The following is a 22,814-nucleotide window of genomic DNA, read 5'->3' on the forward strand; positions in this document are numbered from 1 at the left end:
TTCTGAGGATTATTTAGCTCTTAGAATCCTATCTATCAATTATTTGGAGCTTAAAACGTCTGCAAGAGGAAGAGGGAAGTGTAGCCTTTTTGGGGAGGTGAGACCAAAGGCCACTGGTCACAGCCTGAGCGCATTGACCGTCCCCTCATCCTATCCTCAGTGCCTACTCACTGCCTGGCCTGAAAGTTTTCGAGAAAACAAAACAAAACAAAGCACAAAGCCCTGCTTGGTGTGAATGGAAGAGGGTAAGAATGAGAGCCAAGCAGAGGACAGTTTGGAGTCGGGCTTGCACACAGGCCAGGGCTGATGGAAAAGCACAGTTGTCCCATGAAAACCGGCTCGAATAACAGCTTGTTTCTGTGGTTGTTTGCAGAATGACTACCACTTTGAATACACGGAGTGTGACAGCAGCGGCTCCAGGTGGAGAGTGGCCATCCCGAACCCCGCAGCCGACTGCTCGGGCCTGCCTGACCCCGTGAGAGGCAAAGAATGCAGTACGTTTTGACGTTGGCACCGTTCCTTCCCTCACTAAACAGCATCCCTTCAGCCCAAGAAGTGAATGAAAATGAATATAAGAGACTTTGGGGAAAAGGAACATAGAGCATTGGTGTCTAGTAGCGCAGGAGCTTCTTCTTAACTCTTGGCGCCCTTATGCCTGGAGTCTGTAATGAGACACAGGTGGAATTAGAGGGTGCTATGTTTATTTATTTATTTATTTAAAAAATCCATTTTTAAAAATTTTTATTTTTTTAAAGATTTTATTTATTTATTTCACAGGCAGAGATCACATGTGGGCAGAGAGGCAAGCAGAAGGGGGAAGAGGGAAGCAGGCTCCCTGCTGAGCAGAGAGCCTAATGCAGGGCTCGATCCCCGAACCCTGAGATCATGACCTGAGCCCAAGGCAGCGGCTTAACCCACTGAGCCACCCAGGTGCCCTAAAAAGTCCGTTTAAAATCGGGTTTACCGTCTCAGTTGAAACTCTGGAGGGCAGAGTGGCAGAATCTCTCTTTAATGGATTTTTTTCTTTACATTTTAAGAAAGTTTTCAAAAGTTTTGGGAAAATACATATAACATAAAATGTACGATCTCAGCCCTTTTTAAGGGCAGAGTTCAGCAACATGAAGTGCTTTCGCATTATTGTGCTGTCATCACCAACACCCATGCACAGAACTCCACCATTTAGCAATGGATTTCTTTTTTTAAGCCTAAGAGATCGTGCAATTTATCTTTTTAGTGTAACCTACAGAGAGATGGTAGAATTGATGAATATTGCAACCAGGAGCTTGTCTGAGCGATAAACAGGTTGGGAGAGCGACATTGTGAGTGAATAGAGAAATGGGTTATTACATTTGTCTTCATTTATAAACTCCACTTTTTAAAATCCTTTCATTCGGTAAGTTACAGGTTCCTGCAGTGATGTAGTCTTGGGGCAGATTGGAGTTCAAAGCTGAAAGTAAGACAAAGAGAGATTATTTTGGGTTTCCTGCTATTTCTCAAATGGTCTTCCTAAAATCTTACTTTGACAGTTTCCAAATAAAAGAGAAGATAGATAAGCAAATTATTAAATGGTAATTAATTCCTTCTCATTCATAGAGTGTGTCTCACCAGTGAGAGGAGTAGTAGCAGAGGTGGTGGGTTTACTGAAAAAAGGGAGACAGGAAGTCAGAAGTTGTCTCATGGGGAAAATTAGTGGAGAAAACCATTATTTTTAGTAAATGATACTACATGAATAGAGAGAGAACCTGGGATCCTTGAAGCCAGGTTAAGGGTTCAGTCCAGCAAGACTCAAGAGGATAGTGGGGTCCAATTAGAATAAGATGATACGACCTGGGGTGTTCCCAGCCACCTGTGCAGAAAGTGCATCAGCTCTCAGTAAGGGAGGATTTGTGCGGGAGATGGAAACACTCTTAAAAATACCTATGGAGTTAGCGTGTTATAAAATGCTTCAGTTACTTTCCTAGAAAATCCGTGCGTTTTTAAAAAAAAATCTCTATTTACTTTTTACTTGTGGGGTAATACCTTGGTTCCCTTGTAAACAACCCTGGGGGCAGGAGTGGACTACTTAACCATTATAAACCCTACTCCTTATGCAGGGGTTGTGCTGGCCAACATTGGCTTTTGAAAGCTGATTATTAGTTGGAAATGGGCCTGGGGGGAGTATTTGACACCATGGAAATTGGCAAACACTACAAATCACATGCCTCTTGCACTGAGAGCTAGTTGCTAAACATTTATTAGCATACCACTGATTACATTTATCGGCCAAAGGTTCAAATATTTATCATAGAATTGATGCTTAAATAACAATTATTTCTGTTTGAGGATGACCAGGGACATATTTTTTTTTTTTTTTGCAGATTGTTTACTACGGTCTTCCACAGATAATGTCATGAATCTGATATTCCAGTTAGAGCTTTTCTAAAAAATTGACTAGTCATCAAGACTCTAAGTTATTACTTTAAAAATGATACTACTTATGTTAAAAATGATACTGACTTTATAAATGGCAATACTTATGTGATGGCTGGGGACAATTTTTATGTTGGTGTTTTGTCTGACATCTGAATTTTCAATGATTTCCGTGTAATATGATTATGTCTGCTCTAGAAACTGTTGGTCTGGCCTCTAAAATGTGACTTCTTTTTGTATGGTAAAGGCAAACAAATATGAATTATTCTACAATGCACAAAAAGCATCACATATCTAAGTAATTTAGAAGCTCAGTTAACTCATAGCATTAAACATGGTGTTTACCAAGTCCTAGCCATTGAAGTATTGCAGAAGGCAGTTATGGTAATAACTGAGTATTTGCTCAGTGGTTCAGATTTTCTATTGCTAATAACAGCTATCATTTCTCATGCACTGAACACTGTGCTTAGTCCCATTGTATCCTTACAATAATCCTCTCAGATAGATATCGGAAGTACCTTACCACAGGTCATGGAGCCAGGATGTGGCAGATCTGGGGTTCAAATCCAGACATGTCTGATTCCAGTGCCTGTCTCTTACTCACTGATTTAGACTGCCACTTCTGGATGGCAGGCCTTGCAGGGCCCCACGTAGGAGACGTAAAGTGCTATTGGTGGACGTATTCAGGAGAAGACTGTAGACACTCTTGTGCTTCAGGGACAAAGAAGGGTAAAGACATCCTGGTTCAGGAATGGCATGCTTCTTGCAAACCATGCCTGAATGATGCCAGGAACTTGGATGGCAAGTGATGATGCCCCTAGGTGCTAGACTTAGTAGTTATGCCATAACGATATGGCCCAGCAGTTGGGTCACAAAGACAAAATAAAACTATGGTGTATGGCAGCTTCAAACGAGTGAGGAATATTTAGGGCAAGGATTGTGTCGGACTTAATTCCCACATATCTCAGTGTTTCTAAATGAAGTCAGACCCGGAGTTTGGCCTTAGTTGAAATTGCTATAGATTTTTCAGAATGTAATTGGGGAGAATTTTCCTTTCTTATCAAAAGGAAGCAGTATAGGGCTTTCCTTAGGAAAAGGCTTATAGGAATGTTGAAGTAGCAGCTGTAAATTTTTCAGAAAATTGGCCATCTGGATGTCTTCTTTGCAGAAATGTCTGTTCATGTCCTCTGCCCATTTCTTGATTGGATTGTTTGTTCTTTGGGTGCTCCACGTCACTCGGCATCAGGGAAATACAAATCAAAACCACAATGAGATCTCACCTCACACCAGTCAGAATGGCTAAAATTAACAAGTCAGGAAATGACAGATGCTGGAGAGGATGTGGAGAAAGGGGAACCCTCCTCCACTGTTGGTGGGAATGCAAGCTGGTCCAACCACTCTGGAAAACAGCAAGGAGGTTCCTCAAAATGTTGAAAATAGAACTACCCTATGACCCAGCAATTGCACTACTGGGTATTTACCCTAAAGATACAAACATAGTGATCCGAAGGGGCACGTGTACCCGAATGTTTATAGCAGCAATGTCTACAATAGCCAGACTATGGAAAGAACCTAGATGTCCATCAACAGATGAATGGATCAAGAAGATGTGGTATATATACACAATGGAATACTATGCAGCCATCAAAAGAAATGAAATCTTGCCATTTGCGACGACGTGGATGGAACTAGAGCGTATCATGCTTAGTGAAATAAGTCAATCGGAGAAAGACAACTATCATATGATCTCCCTGATATGAGGACATGGAGAAGCAACATGGGGGGGTAGGGGGATAGGAGAAGAATAAATGAAACAAGATGGGATTGGGAGGGAGACAAACCATAAATGACTCTTAATCTCACAAAACAAACTGGGGGTTGCTGGGGGGAGGTGGGATTGGGGGAGGGGGAGCGGGCTATGGACATTGGGGAGGGGAGGCGAACCATAAGAGACTATGGACTCTGAAAAACAACCTGAGGGTTTTGAAGGGTCAGGGGTGGGAGGTTGGGGGAACAGGTGGTGGGTGATGGGGAGGGCACGTTTTGCATGGAGCACTGGGTGTTGTGCAAAAAGAATGAATACTGTTACGCTGAAAAAATAAATAAAAAGGGAAAAAAAAAGACCTATTAAGGTAGAGAATATAAAAAAAAAAAAGAAAATTGATGGGCAAGGTATATTATATAATCGTTTATTTTATTTTATTTTTTTAAGATTTTATTTATTTATTTGATGGATAGGGATCACAAGTAGACAGAGAGGCAGGCAGAGAGAGTGGGGAAGCAGGCTCTCTGCTGAGCAGAGAGCCTGATGTGGGGCTTGATTCCAGGACCCCGAGACCATGACCTGAGCCGAAGGCAGAGGCTTAACCCACTGAGCCACCCAGGCACACCTGTAATTGTTATTTTTAAAACATCATATAAAATCTGCTGCAAGGCTTCTCTAAGTGAAGTTAATAGAGTTCGTGTTGTGTTAGAACCCTGGGTGGGTTGTGAGCAGGAAGCTTATAGGGCTCAGGAAACGGGATGGAGAGGCCTCTGGTAATTAACTGACACTGGTCCCCATGGTTCTCCTGTCCCCTCTGCTGTGGAAAGCTCCTTAGTCTCTTAGGTAGTACTGCTCTAAGGGCAGGCCACTGAGATGTCTCATATTCAGCCCTCTGTCTGGTAATTACAGGCTTAGCTCCAGAGAACATTGCTCCTTCTCCAAAGCCCTGGTGCCAAGTGTCTTGTGTTTGTGGGTATCACCATCGTGTGAGGTCTTGGCATCACTCAGAGACTGCTTGCAGATAGCATACCATTTCTGAACTACAACAGTCCTTGTCTTTCCCCAGAACAAGGAGATATAACCCCTATCCCTAATCTGCTTTTCTCCAATGTTGGGTCATTTCCCTAAAATCTTCCCTTGACCCTCTGGGGTCTCCTTGACCTTCTTAGATCATCAAAAACAAGTCTTTTGGAATGCTTCCCTAGGTGGAGATACCTTCTCTCTTATCCCTCCTCTCTTCCTTCCTTCCTTCCTTCCTTCCCACTCTGTCCCTCTCTCCTCCTTTGTCTCTATCGCTATCTCCCTGGAGAAAAGGCCATTTTGTTTAGAATCAAATCAAACCTTAGAAATAAGAATCAGGGTGTACCTGGGTGGCTCAGTCTCTTAAGCATCTCACTGATGAGTTCAGCTCAGGTCACAATCTCAGGGTCATGGGATCAGGCCCCACATTGGGCTCTGATCCAGTGCATGGGGTCTGCTTGTCCTTCTCCCCCTGCGCCTCCCCCACTTTCTGTCTGTCTGTCTCTCTCTCATAAATAAATAAATAGATAGATAAAAATTTTTTTAAAAAGGAGGAAAGAGAAAACCTGGCCAATGAGAGTAGGGTGAGCATTCCTCTACCTGTTTCTTTACATTCTTTTTTTTTTTTTTTTTAAGATTTTACCTATTTATTTGACAGAAATCACAAGAGAGGCAGGCAGAGAGAGAGGAAGGGAAGCAGGCTCTCCGCCGAGCAGAGAGCCCGATGTGGGACTTGATCCCAGGATCCTGAGATCATGGCCCGAGCTGAAGGCAGCGGCTTAACCCACTGAGCCACCCAGGCGCCCCTGTTTCTTTACATTCTTTTAGACAAATCTAGAGCCCTGAGGGGGGAAGTGAACACAATGGGATATCTTTTCCTCTTGGGAGTTATCTTCTATCACTTACTCCCTCAAATATAAGTCATTGTGTAACTTTGAGTATAACCATAACACACTTTTCTAATTGAGGATGACTATTTCAGATAGCTGTGATTCCTTTTGATAGGTTGTCATCAAATTGGTTATAATCTTGTGGGCATTTTTTTTCTTCTACTTTCATATTTATATAAAGTTCTAATATTTGGTTTTCTTGGATCGAAAAGTGCTAAGGTACAGAGTAGGAAAAAACTTGAATGTAAGTTGTTTTTTTTTTTCCTGTTTCTTGATTTCTCTCACATCTATATTGTTACATATCCAGAAGCAGAGTTACTTATGACGGTTTGGGTCAGTAGATATTTATTTCAGTTGAGAAATGAAGGAAGAGGAAGGATTCTCAGGGAGAGAGAGTTGGTTTTAGCTTTATAAGTGGGAGATAGAGAAATCCAATCCTTGGCATCATAGCTCTTGCTAGTATAGGCGTTTCCCCAGGATTCAACTCCTAGTCTGTTTTTGTTTGTGAAAAATTGTTACCGGGACAGGAGCAAGTGCACATGGGCGCCCTGAGTACTTGGTGCTAAGTGCCGGTCACATAGCGTGCCGTGAGTCTGTTCCATGGAACACTGACCCCAAGAAATACATCGTGGAAATACTTCATGGAAAAAGTGTTTCAGAGTTTTCTGTGGTGATATACAAGAAAGTTTGGAAAGTGGCGAATCCCCTCACAGAGAGATGCAGTGAAGATTTTCATCTTAAAGTCTCTGAGAAACCTAATATACATCTACAGAACATTTCCTGTGTGTTAAGGGCATCCTGTTTTACTCACAGTTAGCCAAGATTCGTTGATTTCAGGCCTCTTTTATCTAATGTGTAGTGGACCCCCCAGGCTAATTTCTGCAGATACAATTTCTGGAAAACACAGGTATAAACACACATGCCTGCCTAATTTAGTAATTTTTAAAAAAAGATTTTATTTATTTATTGAAGAGAGAGAGTCGGGGGAGGCACAGAGGAAAAGAGACAAGTGGACTCCATGCACTGAGCACAGAACCTGACATAGGGTCAATTTCAGGAACTTGAGATCATGACCTGAGCTGAAACCAAGAGTTAGAGGCTTAAGTGACTGAGCCACGCAGGTGCCCCCAATTTAGAAAATTTTTATATGGTATCACTTATACCAGGTTTAACTAATTTCATGTAATTTCTTTGCTCTGCAAGGTTCATTTGCAGTCTCACTGTACTGGTGTCTAGTTAAAGACCTCCCATGGGTGATGACGGTCAGGTGTGCTATACGCCTGAGATTAAATCCCAGCTCTGCAACCACTTGTATGTCTTGGGCAAAATATTTAGTTTACAGCTATTTATTGAGCTTTAATTCGTTCACTGAACAAACATTTATCGTTTCCTATATTCTTGACAATTGGGATCCAAAAATAAACTTAAAAAGATTGCTGTCTTCCATGACCTTTCAATCTAATAAGAGAGCAGATAAGTAAATAAGTTACTTATAGTATAGGGGCAGAGTAAATGAAAGATAGAAATACCAGAGGTGATCTTACCAAGGAGAGATGGATGACTTCCGCTCACAGGAAAAGGGCTCACGGTGAAGCAGATGTAAGTTTGAAGTTCAGAGTCATCTGTTACCAGCTGAGTAACCTTGGAAAATTATCTAAGCCTTGGCAGGTTCATATGAAAAATTGTTACTGAGAAAGAATTGTTACTGAAAAATTGTTCATGTCAAAAATCCTTACTGAGGACTGAGTCAATAAACACCATATTTAATGGGCCATATATGTCAATTCTCTGAGGATCTCTGAAGCAAATCCTGAAAGAAGTTCTAGACTTCAGGGCTGTGAAGTAGCATTTGAGGCACTGGAAGCATGGGCAGAGGTGCAGACTGGGGGCAGCAGTGGGTCTCCTTGGGTGCCTCGTGAGAGCCACGTGGTTGGCTGTCGGGGAGATTATTAGAGGGGACAGAGTTTCTGGCAAATCTCACAGGCTCCTGTGTGTCAGGACTTTGACCTGGAGACAGCTATTCATGGATGTCTGAGGGAGTGAAACGAGGTGATACATATCACCTATAGTGCCAGGAATCGTAATTATAATACAACTTAATAATAGTAATGGGAAGCAGTAATAGCCCATCATTATTTGCTACATGCCAGGCACAATTATAATTGCTTTACATGTATTGACTCAAATTAATCAGGCATCACCAAAACCTTGGGAAGTAGGTACTTGGCAGAATGGGGATTTGAACCCAGGCAGTCCAGCTCCTGGGTTCATGTTCGTAACTTCTGTGGTGTCCTGACTCTTGAGAATATACGATAGCACATACTGAACAAGCGTTCGTCCCCCTTCTTGTGGCATCCATGTTCCCTTAACATTTATCTCCTGATGAAATGTGATGTAAGTTAAGATCTGGATAACCAAGTGATTTTTTAAAAAATAGCATGTAAAAATCCTCAGATATACTGCTTTCTGGGTCTTTTTAAAGGATTAATGATCTGGCTGTAGATTTCACTCTTAATTGTATATATATCTCTGAAAGGTAAAAGAATAACATTCAGAATTTAGAGCACATTTGCATTTATAGCCTGATATACAACGAGAAGTTGGTGTTTTTCCCCCCTGTGCCTAGAGTCTTGTTGGTGTTTAATACATATAGTACACTTTCAGTATTCAATGTGTTTTAGGAAAAAAATTGATACTTTCTTCAACTAAAGAAATTCTTAATTTAGAATAGAGTCCTTTTTTCATTCATCCCAAAAGATAAAGCTGTAACTCTCTCAAGGCTCTTCAGAAAGCTCCAGAACCATGGAATTTGTGTGGATTAGATACCTGGGGTGTCCTAAATTGGAGACTGACTTTGCTGTTTGCTATAGGTGAAACACCGAGCTCTGATCAGATTTGTGAAAATTCATTCTGTATGCAAAAAGGACAGGAACATTTTGTCCTCAGTAGGCTTTGTGTGGGATGTTGATGCTCCAAGTTCCAGGTGTGGGGAGGGGTCTTGAAGTTAATGGGTTTAGCAACACACCAGTGACAGGTGTAAGGTCGGAGGGAAGAGGATTATGGAAAAAACAGCTCAACAATCAGGCTTATTAGTTGTGGTGTTTGGTGGGAGCTATGGTTGAGGAAGATTCTCTGAAAAACATGTTTTATTAGGAGATGAGAGAACTCAGCCCTCAAAACTGCAGAATCAAGGGCAGCAAGCTTATTTGGAAGTAGAGGGTTACCGACACCTTCTAAGAAAGAGGAAAAGTTCGGGATGATAATATCAAATTGTTAGGACATAATTGGAAGTTGAGAAAACTGATTTCACGAATGCATTGTTCTGTCCCCTTTGGTAACCTCATCAAGTACTCTGAACTCTTTCCTTCCCCTGACGGTCTCGATTATATTTTTTTTCTGTAAAACTTATGTCATCTTGTGCCCAGTGGACTGAAATTGTCTTCTCCTCCATCAAACACTTAGGTCAGGAAGCCACGATGAAATCCATTTGGTTTTTTTTTGTGTTTTTTTTTTCTTAAAAGAAGAAAACTGCCTTAGTTAGCTCTCTCATCAAAAGTTGGAAACTAATTTAATTAGGGTTGTTATCTCTCCAGTTTCATGGATCATTTTTCTGGACAACAGTTTGTGGGTTTTTTGGGGGAAGGGAGGAGGATGGATAATCTAGCCCATCAGTCCCCTTGAAGAAGCACAGGGACAGTCATTTGGTCCTACCTGACAGGGCTGTGTGAGGACCCATTCGCTGGAAAGGACGTTAGGGGTGAGAATTCATTTTCAGAGATGTAGAGGCTGTGCTTTCACTAAATACTCTTTTCAAAGAACAGGGAATTAGAGAACATGAGTCAGACCTGGTTTGTGTTAATGTACTTGTTCATATGTCTCCCTTTCATTTTTGTAAAGTGAGATATAAAAATAGTTTTTTTTTCTTTTTTAAGAATTTCACAAGTAAGAACTTACAAAGGTCATGTTCTCTTCATCACTCGCAGTGAGAGAGGAAAAACAAGAGCTGAGATTTGCCAGGCTCAGTATCATGTTTGATTTCTCATAGATGCCATTTTCTACTTTCTTTTGTTTTCGGTGAGCAGTATAATAATAAACCTGGCAGCCAGTTGAAGTTTTAATGATATGATAATGATAATTGATAGGCTGAATGATTAATGAAGGTAAAATTTATCATTGAGAGTCATGAACTATGCATTATTGTCCCTGTTTGTTCTGCCCTCAATGGCAGTGAATAATAATGGTTGCAAGAGTAGCCTTGTGAGGGGCGCCTGGGTGGCTCAGTGGGTTAAGCCTCTAGCTTTGGCTTAGGTCATGATCCTGGGGTCCTGGGATCGAGCCCCACATCAGGCTCTCTGCTCCGCGGGGAGCGTGCTTCCTTCTCTCTCTCTGCCTGCCTCTCTGCCTACTTGTGATCTCTGTCTGTCAAATAAATAAATAAAATCTTGAAAAAAAAAAAAAAGAGTAGCCTTGTGGTCTAGTCAAGAAGAACAGTATCTACAGCTATAAACTTACTCTTTAAACTTATTCTATTGATCTAATTTAAATGAAACTAAACAACTGAAGAAAAAGTGACATACTTGCTTGTCTTATTTCTGGAACTGATTTAATTATTTCCCATAAATGAATATACTTATTTTTTACTTAGCTATTAACTTAACAGATAAGATAGACTTCACAGTGAATTTAGCTTAGTGAATATAAATTTTGAATCTATTTTGAGGAAGATAAGTCTAGACTAGATTAGAATAGAAACTCCATCTGAATAGGGATTGTTTCCAAAATACCCTTAGTGTCTAGCAATTGCCAACCAAATACTAGGTACTCAAGAAGTACTTGTTGGATGACTTCCTGTAATATAGAGTGATTCCCAGATACTTAACCTGAAATGACATTGTATCCATTTCCTAATTAATCAGCATCTCATTAAAAATTGAAAAGTCTTGGGGCGCCTGGGCTGCTCAGTTGGTTAAGCATTGAACTCTTGATTTTGGCTCAGTTCATGATCTCAGGATCATGAGTTTGGGCCCAGCATGGATCCTACTTAAAAAAAATTTTTTTAAATAATTGAAAAGTCTTTTATTATTACTTATTATTGCTGTTTACTATTTAGAAAACAAATTCCAGTAGTGAGCAATCTTAAGTAGAAAAATGGATTAATTGTGGATAAATGTAATTGATGGTTATTATCTTGCAAAGCATGAGGTCTTTGGAGGAAGAAAAAGCAAATTTAAAAGACCCTTGTGGTGAGAGGATTATATAGATATTCTTTATTGTCATAGATGATAATCAGCATAGAAATGATTCATTCAGTAGCTATTATTTAGTCCATTGTACTGGGTGGTTGCCTGATAATAATGATGCTTTGAATTTTCATGTCGCTTTTCACTGTCAGAGTAGTTTCCAGTGTCTCATGGGACCACAGCTGTCCTGTGAGGGAGGAAGTGAAGTGGTATTCTCATTGGAATGTGAACGAATGAAGGCACAGAGGGTTAAGTAAATTGCGGCAGCCTTTTGCTAGTTGGTGACAGATGACTATAAATGCTTTTTTTCCATATCTGATTCTTCACACCTGCATATTTCAACCTTTACAGATTCGCAGTAGCAGAAATTGAGGTCAGAACAGAGGCATAAAGCTGAGGACAAGAACACTGAGTTTAGCGCATGACCTCTTTGTTACAATTTAGACTTTTAGAGGATGGATTTTTAATGTCACTCTTTCTCTGGGTACTTAGGGTGAATATTGTGAAATCCCAGACTAAACCCACTGTTACATGGTGTGTGACCTTATGCAAATCAGGTTTTTTCTGTTCTTACGGCAGAACTTTGGGGTCTGCTTAACTTCAATTCAGATATTCTAGAATTTTGAGACTGTTGAAGAAAAATTGTATTTATTTTAGAAATGATTAGTTGTTTAACTGAAACCTAGTCAAGTGACATGTACAACACTTAAAACAACAACTGTCATCAACAACAACTTACAACTATCATCCTGCTTTTGTTGAAAAGATCCTGTTATACTCTAAAAAAATCTGAATGAAAAGAATGTTGTACCTAAGATTGTAGAAACTTTTATAAGCCAACTAAAAATCAGAGGCCAAGAAAGCAGTGCTGAAGTAGAAAGTGAATGCAGCTAAGATGGGAGATACTAGAAATGGGAAAACTGGTCATCATTGGTGACTGCCTAAAGAGGTGGGCAGTTCTATGCTGACATCATTTCATGGAGTAAATTATGTTTTATAGGAACGTGTGGCTCTTCTCTTCCTTTGACATGTGGCTGGAGAGCTGGCTTCCAGGGTAGGAAAAAAGACTGAGGAGTAGCAAATGATTAAAATACAAAAAGGTTTAGACTCTTTTGTTCCCCTGTATCATTAAAGGCCGTATACTCATTGGACTATCTTTGAACACATAATTATTCTTTGGCGATGTCAAATCATCAGGCTACTGGCAGAATTCCTATTGTCCCAGACTCCTGAATTGCGTTATTAATAATTACTGCTAACATATATTGAGTGCTTTATGTCAGGGACACTGCTGAATGCTTCAAGTAGAATAGCTGATTGAATCTCACAGCAATTCTTCAAGATTCTTCGAGAATTTCACAGCAATTAATCAAGATGTTATTACTGTCTTCCTTTCATGGACTGGGATATCAAGATTTAGGGAAGTTAGCATCTTGCTAAAATACTTCATGAATGTGTGTTTTAGGAGTGATATATTAAAAATTCCACAAGGTATCTGAGGGCGGGGAGTGGTTATTGCACAATATGCACAATAATGAATATTGTCCGACAGTTCAAGGCAGGAAATAGAAAATGATGTCAAATACAATGATGAGTTCATTTGAAATTGCTTGAGTTTTTGCTTTTATTATACTAATTGCCTAAGTTGAATTTTCTTGGGGCACCTGCTTTGGAAACAGACCTAAATTTGAATATTAGTTTGGCCACTTGTTAACGGGCACCCTCCTAATTGGGTTATTTAAATATACCATGCCTCACTGTCCTCATTTCGTAAATGGACATATCTTCCTCCTTCACAGGTATGTTATAAACATGTCACTCCCAATTATGAACGGATTCCACATTTGTAAATTTACCTACTTTATAAAATTTTTTCATGACTCCCCCCACAGCAGTGCAAATAATACTTCCACAGTCATTTGCTGACTTAAAAACTTAAAATTTTTAAATTTAAAAATTAAAAATTTAAGTCACCTGATCACCTGGTCTCAGTCGAGTTCAGACAAGCCACATTCTGCCTTATTTCTCATGGTGTCAACAAGTATCCTCTTCACAATTTATTTAATGCCACTTTTTTTTCTGCATTGTTATGCTTTTATTGGTGATTTTGCTGTCTAAAATGGCCCCCAAGTGTGGTGAGGTGCTGTTAAGTGCAAGAAGGCTGTGATGTGCCTTGTGGAGAAAATACGTGGGTTAAATAAACTTAGTTCAAGGATGAGTTATAGTGCTGTTGGCCTTACGTTCAATGTTAACGAATCAACTATATATATATAAAATAAGATGTTTTCCAACTGAAACACACATAAGGCAAGGTTATGTATTGATCTGTTGCTGACCAGTCTCATAGGAGCCTAACCTAGGATTTTACCATGAATAAAAAGAATTGATTGTGTAATAAATACTTAAAACATTCACTGTCCACTTTCTTTCAGCTTTCCTTCTGGTCTTAGAGAAGTAAACACCTCTGAAAGCGTTGAGGCTCTTCTCAGTGATTTTAACAGGGCCGTGAACATTCTGAAATAACAAAACACAATCTTCTTACCTTCTAGAGTCCCTTATAACAACTTAACAAAATATTACTCCTTATGAATTAAAAGTACAATTTAGGACACTAGGCTAAACTATCTTCAAAGATTATGTTATCAGAAAGTAAATAATTTCAGCTCAGCAGGTGGTATAGTCTCTGCTACAGCTATTCGGCTCTGCCATTGTGGTACAAAAGCAACCATAGATAATATGTAAATGAATGCTTGTGACTGTGTTTCCATAAAACTTTATTTACAAGAACAAGCAAGCTGGATTCGGCTTGTGAGCTGGAGTTTGCTGCCCCTTGATTTAATGTAATGTTGGTGCTTGGTTTATTTTAGTATTTATCAGTTTTCTAGAAGCCCCATAAACAGTAAAAGTGAAATAAATTTTTTCCCATTACTGTGTTTCTCTGCTGGTAGTTCTGGTAGTGACAATAATAGCATGTAGCGAATGTTTATTAAATGCCAGGCACTGTGCTAAGCACTTTATACTGTATTTTATTTAATTAATATAGCCATATAAAAGAGTATTGTGATGATTATCTCATTTTCCAGAGAGAGAAGCTGAGGACCCCAGACAGATGAAGTGACTCACTTAAGGTCACAAGAAGAGTGGTACAATGTGGTCCCAGGACAGTTTTGACCTTGTAGCCAGCATGCACTATTTTTCACTTAAACTTTTCTTATTTTCTAATGTTTTACTAATTGTGGGATGTTGATTTGAGAGTTCAAATTTCCTTGTACAGCATCGTAAGCTTTTCTGAAGAAAAAAATTACAACTTTTCACTGGATAAATAAGTAGACAGCTGTGGGATTAAGCTCTAATTCTTTAGTTTTTCAAAATTAACTTGTTTGTTTTTCTGGCTAAGTTTTGAAATGTGTTATAAAAGAAGAATGTATCTAAATGTAAGGCTTTGCTCCTTCATTCTCTGCTGGAAGACTTGTTTTTCTTTATCGAATAATTGGAGGTTTTATTTTGTTCTTGTTTCTTTAATATCCTGATTAAATGACTAGAAAGCCCTTTGCTGTATTTGAGTTGCTAAGAGCACTTGGAACATAGGGCCCCCTCTTGGGGGCCATAGATTTGCATTTGTTGAATGACTAATAACTTAGCAGAGCTATCTTTTTTTCTGTAACTCTGTCAACTGTTCTTCACAATGTCCATGCCTGCTGTCTCTGGTTATAGTTGGTTCCAGAATTAGCCCAGAGCTTGAAATCAGTAATAAGATGTGGGTTGCAGAAATGACTACTAGGTTGGAGTCGTGAATGTTGAAAAAGTGGAGGTACTGATTTGGCTATTGCATGAGAAACACTACCCTCCAATTACCCCATTATATTTTGTTCCCACTCCCTGGATCAACCTTTTATTTGGACTTCGTATTTGCCAGATAGAGTTAGGAATCCAAAAATAATGATCCTTGTTTTCTGGAAGCTCAAAATCTCACATCAGCTGATACATACGTACATCACCTCGTGTGTCTGTGTGTGTGAGAGCACACACACTTTAATGCCGGTGCTATGAGAAGAGTATCCTAGGAGCACAGAGGAGACACAATGGACCAGCTGATTGCCCGGTGGGGGCGGGGAGGTCTTATAAAGACGGCCATTTTGGAGTTAGAAACAGGAGTTTGGCAAATAGGACAGGTGGGTCAGTTAGCATTTCTGGAGAAAGAGGAGCACCGCAGGGGGAGAGAGGATGAAATATCTTGGGATAGGAATCTTGTTAGGGTTGAAAGAGGAAGGAGCAAGTGATGAGCCTGGAAAAATAGGTTGGGTCCAGATTATAAAGCACATGTGGTAATAAGGAGAAGTTTAGAAAGCTTTAATTAGGGTGTGGCATGACTGGAGCTTTACAAAAATAATTCTGGTGAGGCTTCTGGGTGGCTCAGTTGGTTAAGCGTCTGCGTTCAGCTCAGGTCATGATCCCAGGGTCCTGGGATCAAGCCCCATGTCGGGTTCCTTGCTCAGGCAGGAGCCTGTTTCTCCCTCTTCCTCTGCGTGCTGCTCCCACTGCTCTTGCTATCTCTTTCTCCATCAAATAAATAAAATCTAAAAAAATAAAATAAAATAATTCTGGTGACAAAATTGATGGAGGAACGCAGTGACTAATGAGTTCTCTGTTCTTCTTTCTTCCAGCTTTCTCCTGTGCTTCAGGAGAGTATCTAGAAATGAAGAACCAGGTGTGCAGTAAGTGTGGTGAAGGTACCTATTCCTTGGGCAGTGGCATCAAGTTTGATGAATGGGATGAATTGCCAGCTGGATTTTCCAACGTTGCGACGTTCATGGACACTGTGGTTGGCCCTTCTGACAGCAGGCCAGATGGCTGTAACAAGTAAGAATCCAAAGGAGTCTCTGGATCTTGACTGCGTCCTTGAGAAGCATGTAGTTGCTCTTTTCTAGAAAGAAGGTGGGGCTGATGTTGGTACTGACTGGGATTCTAGATAAGCTAGTTGCAAAGAGTCATCTTTTTTGGATGGTCATACAGATAATGTAGCTCAGTTTTCATGAGATTAAAGTATTTGCTCTTAGGACATAATAAATACTGTATGCAAAGGTGCAGTAAAGCTATTAATAGAAAAACAAACCAGTTTTCTAATAATATATCTGTAACATTCAAGACTGGTATTTCTACTAACCTTTCTCTAATTTCTAATGGGTTTAATTTTGGATTAATTTTTCTTTTCCTCTGAAAGAAAGAACGTGTAATCATTTAGATACCCTATTATCTCCTGTGAGAGAGTAGGTTAAATACATAAAGTGGAAAGCTCCTTTGCTTAATTATTACCTTTTAAAAACAGTTTTAGAATTGAAGTATAGTTGACATATAATACAGCAGTTTAAGGCATACAGCAAAGTGATTTGACAATTATATAGATGAAGAAATGCTCACCACAGTAACTCTAGTTCCCCTCTGTCACCATGAGTAGTTATTACAATATTACTGACTTTGTTACCTGTGCTGTAATTTCTTCCCTTCTTTGGGGGCTTATTAGCTTTGCCTGTGACAACATTAGTGGAATGTTAAATTGTTTTGAAAAGATGCAAAATCTTACCTTTGGGCTATAATCCTTCCTGTTCTCTTGTATTGACTGTAACATTTCCTTCCATATGGCCGTGGATGGGAAAGTTAAACTTCAGGCCTCTAGCTATCTTCCGACAAAAATGGCTTCTCAGAAGCTCAATCTTTTTACCATGAGCTAAGGATGCTGCAGAATTATTTAGCTGTGCTGAAAGATGTGTTCTCTCCTTCCTACATTTCCTTAATCTCAGTTGTTTTCCAGTGCCCTCTCTTTCTCTCTCTTCCAAGTGACATATTTACTCTCCTGATAATCATTTCTTTATATAGGGTTGTGGCATTAGATATTATTAACAGGATTATTCCTCTAAAAATATGTATTTATATGTATATTTTATAATGCATGTTTCATATGTATAATCTATGTATATATCTTTGTATATATGTACACACACATACACATATATGCATATACATACATGTATATACATATGTGCTTCAGTGTGTATATCTTTTAAAAATGTAATTTTATTTTCTTAAACAAAATTGCTCTTTAGAAGAGGGTACTAGCAGGATGTTATGGTATCTCAGGTCTTTGTTTTGGTGAACAGGAGATATTGACATAGCTTTCTTCTACTTAGAATATGTAGTTCATTCATTAAAGAAATTTAATGATAAGTACAACTTTTTCAGTGTACTGTTTCATCTAATTTTCTTAATATGAGCTTCAGTCTGACATTGCCGTGATCATCTCCCACCTTACCTCCTTTTCTTTTTCCATTCATCTGACCTTGTTTTCATTCTTTGTAATTGGTTGGGTCATAGAGTTTTCCAAAATGGTTCTATCATTGTAGACTCTAGTGGTACATTTGAATTCTAGTCACACTCCATATTTACAAATATTTGTTTTGTCAAATCTTGTTTTATTTTAACCGTTCCTGAATGCATGTGTGAAATGATACCTCCTTGTGGTTTTAAGCTGTATTTCCCATGAACACTTTTCATATAGTCATTGTCTGTGTGTTTAATTTTTTGTGTGCGTGAGATATCAGTTTTACCATTTTCTGTTTTGGGGGTCATTTTATTATTGAGCTGTATGAGTCCTTTCTGTATTCTGGACATGAGTTCTTGTCATGTATATATTAGCATAATACTTGCATAATATTCACATGTGTGCATATATATGCAAATACATATTCACGTCGGTATAATGTTTTCTTTGTTGCATTTGCCTTTTCATTTTCTTAATGCTGTCTTGCTGAACAAAAGTTTAAAATTTGAAAAAGTAGTTTATTTTTTGTTATGCTTCATTTTTTTTATATCTTCAGATATCTTTTCTAATCTTGTTTGCAAAGGCTACAAATCACAATAGGCATTTTAGTGTTATTAGAGTTATTGTTGTACTTTTACACAAGATGTAAAACTTTACAACAGTAGTTAGTTATATCCTCATCTGTGTGCTATTGTCATATATTTAGAAACACATTATAAAGCCTATAGTACAATGAAATGTATGTTAAATAACCAAGTATTTTTATTTTTTTGAAGATTTTATTTATTTGACAGAGAGAGAGAGATGGTGAGAGAGGGAACACAAGCACAGATTGTGGGAGAGGGAGAAGCAGGCTTCCCTCAGAGCAGGGAGCCCGATGCAGGGCTCGATCCCAGAACCCTGGGATCATGACCTGAGCTGAAGGCAGACACTTAACGACTGAGCCTTCTAGGTGCCCCAGTTGTTTTCAAGAGAACTTAAGATATGAAAAAATATGGCTTTGTATGTTTACGTATATAGTCACCATTGTTGGTGCTCCTTTCTTTATATAGATGTGAATGTTAGGATTATATTTTTCAACCAGTAAAATTTTCTTTATCCATTCTTATGAGGCAAGTCTGCTGCTCACAAATTCAGCTTTTGTTTACTCAAAAACACCTTTATTTTTGCCTTCATTTGAAGAATATTTTCTTGGACATCGGACTCTGGACTTTACTTTTCTCTTTCTGTGTTTGAAGGTGTTCCACTACCTTCTGAACTCTCCCTTATTTGTGATGAAAAGTGAGCTGATTTTTTTATGATTAATTCCCTTCTGTGTATTATGTCCTTCTTTCTTTTATTTTATTTTTAAAAAGATTTTATTTATTTATTTGACACAGAGAGAGAGAGAGCACAAGTAGATAGGCAGGCAGAGAGCGGGGGAAGCAGGCTCTCCGCTGAGCAGAAAGCCCGATGCGGGGCTCAATCCCAGGACCCTGAGATCATGACCTGAGCCGAAGGCAGAGGCTTTAACCCATTGAGCCACCCAGGTGCACCTGTGTCCTTATTTCTCTGCCTACTTATGAAATGTTATCTATATCTTTGCTATTCAACAGTTTGACTGTGATGTGCCCAGCATTGGTTTTCATGTATTTACTTCAAGTTTAGCGACCTTCTTGGATTTGTAGGTTGATACCGTTACCAAATTTGGGAACTATTTTAGCCATTATTTCACCAATAATGTTTTTTCTGCCCTATTCTCTCCTTCTTTTCCTTCTTTTACTCCAATTACATGTATGTTAGACCACCTGATATTGTCTAAAAGTCATTGAGGCTCTTTTTGTTCCAATTTTTTTCTCTCGTATTGCAGATTAAATGAATTTTATTGCCTATCGTCAATTTTTTGGGGGGAGGTCTCAAATTTTATATGCTGTGATTTTTCAGTTTTGGACTTTCCATCTAGTTTATTTTATGGCTCTTACTTCCTTTAAAATACTTGAGATTCTTCATCCCTTCATTCATCTTTTATTTATAGTTGACTGTATTTGTAAGAACTATCTTAAATACTTGTCTTTTATTTTTACCATCTTTTCTCATTGAAGGGTCGTATTTCTCCATTTATTGGCATGTCTAGTAAATTTTTAGTGTATCTTGGGCATTGTGAATGTTAAGGTGTAGGGAAAGTGGATTTTTAAGTTGGTTTTTTTTGTTTGTTTGTTTTAAAGGGTGCTGAATTTTGTTCTGGCAGGCAGTTTATGTGCTGAAAAATCACCTTGATCTCATCAGGCCTGGTTTTATTATTCTTTAGGGTGGCTCTGTAGTGGTGTCACTCTTAGTTCTAGATCACTGCCTTTGTTAGTGCAGGAGCTGGCCAACTATGACCTGTGGGCCATTTGTTTTTGTAAACAAAGTTATATTGCAAGACAGCTGCACTCATTTATTTATGCATTGTCTGTGGCTGCTTTTCAATTACAATAGCAGAGTTCAGTATTGCAGGAACAACCAGATGGTCCACAAAATCAGGAATATTTATTCTCTGGCTCTTTATGAAAAAGTTTTCTGATGCCTGCTCTAGAGCAAGGCCCTATTCCCAGGGTGGCAATTTTGTCAGATGAATGCCCAATGTGGTTTTCAAGTTTTCTCCTCTCTGGGTGACCAGAAGCTTCTGTGACTCCCACTAAAGTGGTCTCTCTGATTAAGTCACAATTTTGCAGTGGCTGTTCTCTTTCATGTCTGTCTGTATCCTCCAGACTCAAGCCCAGGGCCAACAGAGAAACTCCATATGGACTTCTGGACCCCTGCTTTCTCTGATTCTCAGGCCCATAAATTCCAGCTGCTTCAGCTGCCCTTAACACTCATCTCTGCTCCTTAGCTCAGTGAGACCACTCTGCTCTGCTTGGATGCCACAATCTGGAAAGTGTCCTGAAGAATGAGGTCAAAGTCAGTCTGGGCTTTGCCTCATGCATTTTCCTGCTCTCAAGAATCTCAATCTGCCATTGCCTATTGTCAGTGCCTAAATATGGCTCATGTTATTTTCCTTAGTTTAACAGTTTGTGAAAGAGAAAGGGCAACTCCAGTACCAGTTAGTGAGTCATACTGGGATGTGGAAATCTCAGTCTTCAGATTTCTTTTAGAAAAAAAGAAAAGAATTTGCCAAAATCTGACTCTTATCATCCATATAAACAAAGAAGGCTGTTAAGTTGTGCTTTCATACTGTTTGTTAGAAAAAAATTTTTTCCCCAAGAGTCAACATGTGACTCCTTATTGGTTTAGCTCAGAATAATTATGGTTAGATTTACAACTTAAATTTTGTTTACCAATGTATTTTTCCTTCTTTCATTTCAAGAAACTCCTCATCTTCCTGCAGGTGGATAAATAAAACTTCAGGTATTGCTTGAGAGAATAATTCTGCGTCAGACTGTTGCAATTAGTGGTCATCTACTTGGTGATCAAGTTTTTGATGAAAAATAGCTGTTTCCTAGCAAATGGATCACATAACCTTACCGAGGTTTAGGAAGCCATTTGCCATAGGAAATGAACATTTTCCCAGTAATTTGTTGGCCTTTGAGTTCCAGAAAAGATTTAGATTTCCCTGCTGTGCTTTGCTGATGGAACTACTTTCAAAACTGACTTACGTGACTTGTGAACAGAAGAGGGTTCCTAATGCTAATGTAAAAATGCCTCTTGGTTTTGTTTCTACAGCTCTTCTTGGGTCCCTCGTGGAAATTACATAGAGTCCAATCGCGATGACTGCACGGTGTCTTTGATCTATGCTGTGCACCTCAAGAAGTCGGGTTATGTCTTCTTTGAGTACCAGTATGTCGACAACAACATCTTCTTTGAGTTCTTTGTAAGGCCTTTTATGTTCTAGAACTTACTTTTTGAGGGAAATTCATGTAAAATTTCTTTTAATAGGATGTTGCTTTTGCGTGGTATGCCTCCTCAGTTTTTTCTGTCAACTGAACCTTTTAATATTAAAAGAAAACCTTATTTTTTCTATAATATTTTATTTTTGCTTAATATTGTTTATTTACCTCGGAGCTCTCATCTTGTTGAATAACATTGGACTTGTTTTATTTTTGGTTATGATCATTATTTGATTTAGACTTTATGTGTGAAAAATGCTTTCACCCAACATTCATTTTAATTTTCTTTATAGCTACAGATGTTATTTTATTCAAAATATGTTTTTACCAATTTCAGTTTTTGTTTTTTTTTTCTCCTTGCTATTTCAAATATTTGATTGATTTAAGTATAAGCATGGGCAATATTTCAAAAGTGGAAGTTGTTAGGTGTTTTTGATTCTGTCAATTTGGTATAATCTAAAGGAATCGGGATGAGATAGTTGATGTTTTTGGTAAGAGATGAAATAGCATTATAGAATGTAGGATGAAATAGAAGTCTTATAGAGTAGGCCAGAGGAGAGGTGGGTGGGGGATGGGGCAACTGGGTGATGGGCATTAAGAAGGGCACATGATGTGATGAGCACTGAGTGTTGCATGAAATTGATGAATCACTGAACTCTACCTCCGAAACTCAAAATACATTATATGTTAATCAACTGAATTTACATTAAAAAGAATAGACTGTTGCTACTAAAATTATTTAAATATTTAATGTAGGGGCACCTGGCTGGCTCCATCAGAAGAGCACGTGACTCTTGATCTTGGGATTGTGAGTTTAAGACCCACACTGGGTGTAGGGACTGCTTAAATAAATAAATAAATAAACTTAAAAAAAATAATATAAACTGAATCTAATCTAGCAAATATCTGTTGTGGCAGTCTCTCAAATGCTTGAGAAAATATTTTCAGATTGACTTCTTAAAAAAAAAAAAAGGTGTGTTGTACAGGTAACTGGGGAAAACTACCTTGTAAAATGTTTCTTTGGTCCAGATTTCAGAAGCCCAGGTACTGATAATTCTAAAACAAATTTATTTTGCTCCTGATAATGGAAATTTGTAAGTCAGAAGTTTGATGGGAAGAGATACTTACCATGAAAGTACGAGCCTTGGACTTGAAGTCAAGAGATTCTGGCTCAAGTCCCAAGTACCATGGCCGGTTGTGTGTTTTGGGCAATTAAGCTAACTTTCCGGCCCTCAGCATTCTCTTTTGCAAAGTGGATTGTATGACCAGACCCATAAGGATCCTCCTTGTCCTAATATCCTTTGAGGAGTTTAGGATGTTAAGTATTAT

The 22,814-nt window shown here is 38.8% G+C and overlaps 1 protein-coding gene across 3 annotated transcripts in view; it reads left to right on the forward strand.

Moving 5' to 3' along the window:
• The window catches only part of ELAPOR2 (endosome-lysosome associated apoptosis and autophagy regulator family member 2), a 214,682-nt gene that overhangs the window by 86,042 nt on the left and 105,826 nt on the right, over positions 1–22,814 (forward strand). For 2 of the 3 annotated variants that reach the window (XR_006820540.1, XM_046021104.1), the window contains exons 2-4: positions 374–494; positions 15,989–16,184; positions 21,322–21,469. Coding sequence is in view for 2 of the 3 variants with exons in the window: in XM_046021104.1 (XP_045877060.1) it covers positions 16,021–16,184; positions 21,322–21,469 (312 nt within the window). In the remaining variant the exon portion in view is untranslated. Of the gene's footprint in view, positions 1–373; positions 495–15,988; positions 16,185–21,321; positions 21,470–22,814 lie in introns of those variants that run through there. The other variant, XM_046021105.1, reaches the window with a different exon arrangement.

The sequence above is a fragment of the Meles meles genome, chromosome 10 (assembly GCF_922984935.1).
Source record: "Meles meles chromosome 10, mMelMel3.1 paternal haplotype, whole genome shotgun sequence".
NCBI classification, from domain to species: domain Eukaryota; kingdom Metazoa; phylum Chordata; class Mammalia; order Carnivora; family Mustelidae; genus Meles; species Meles meles.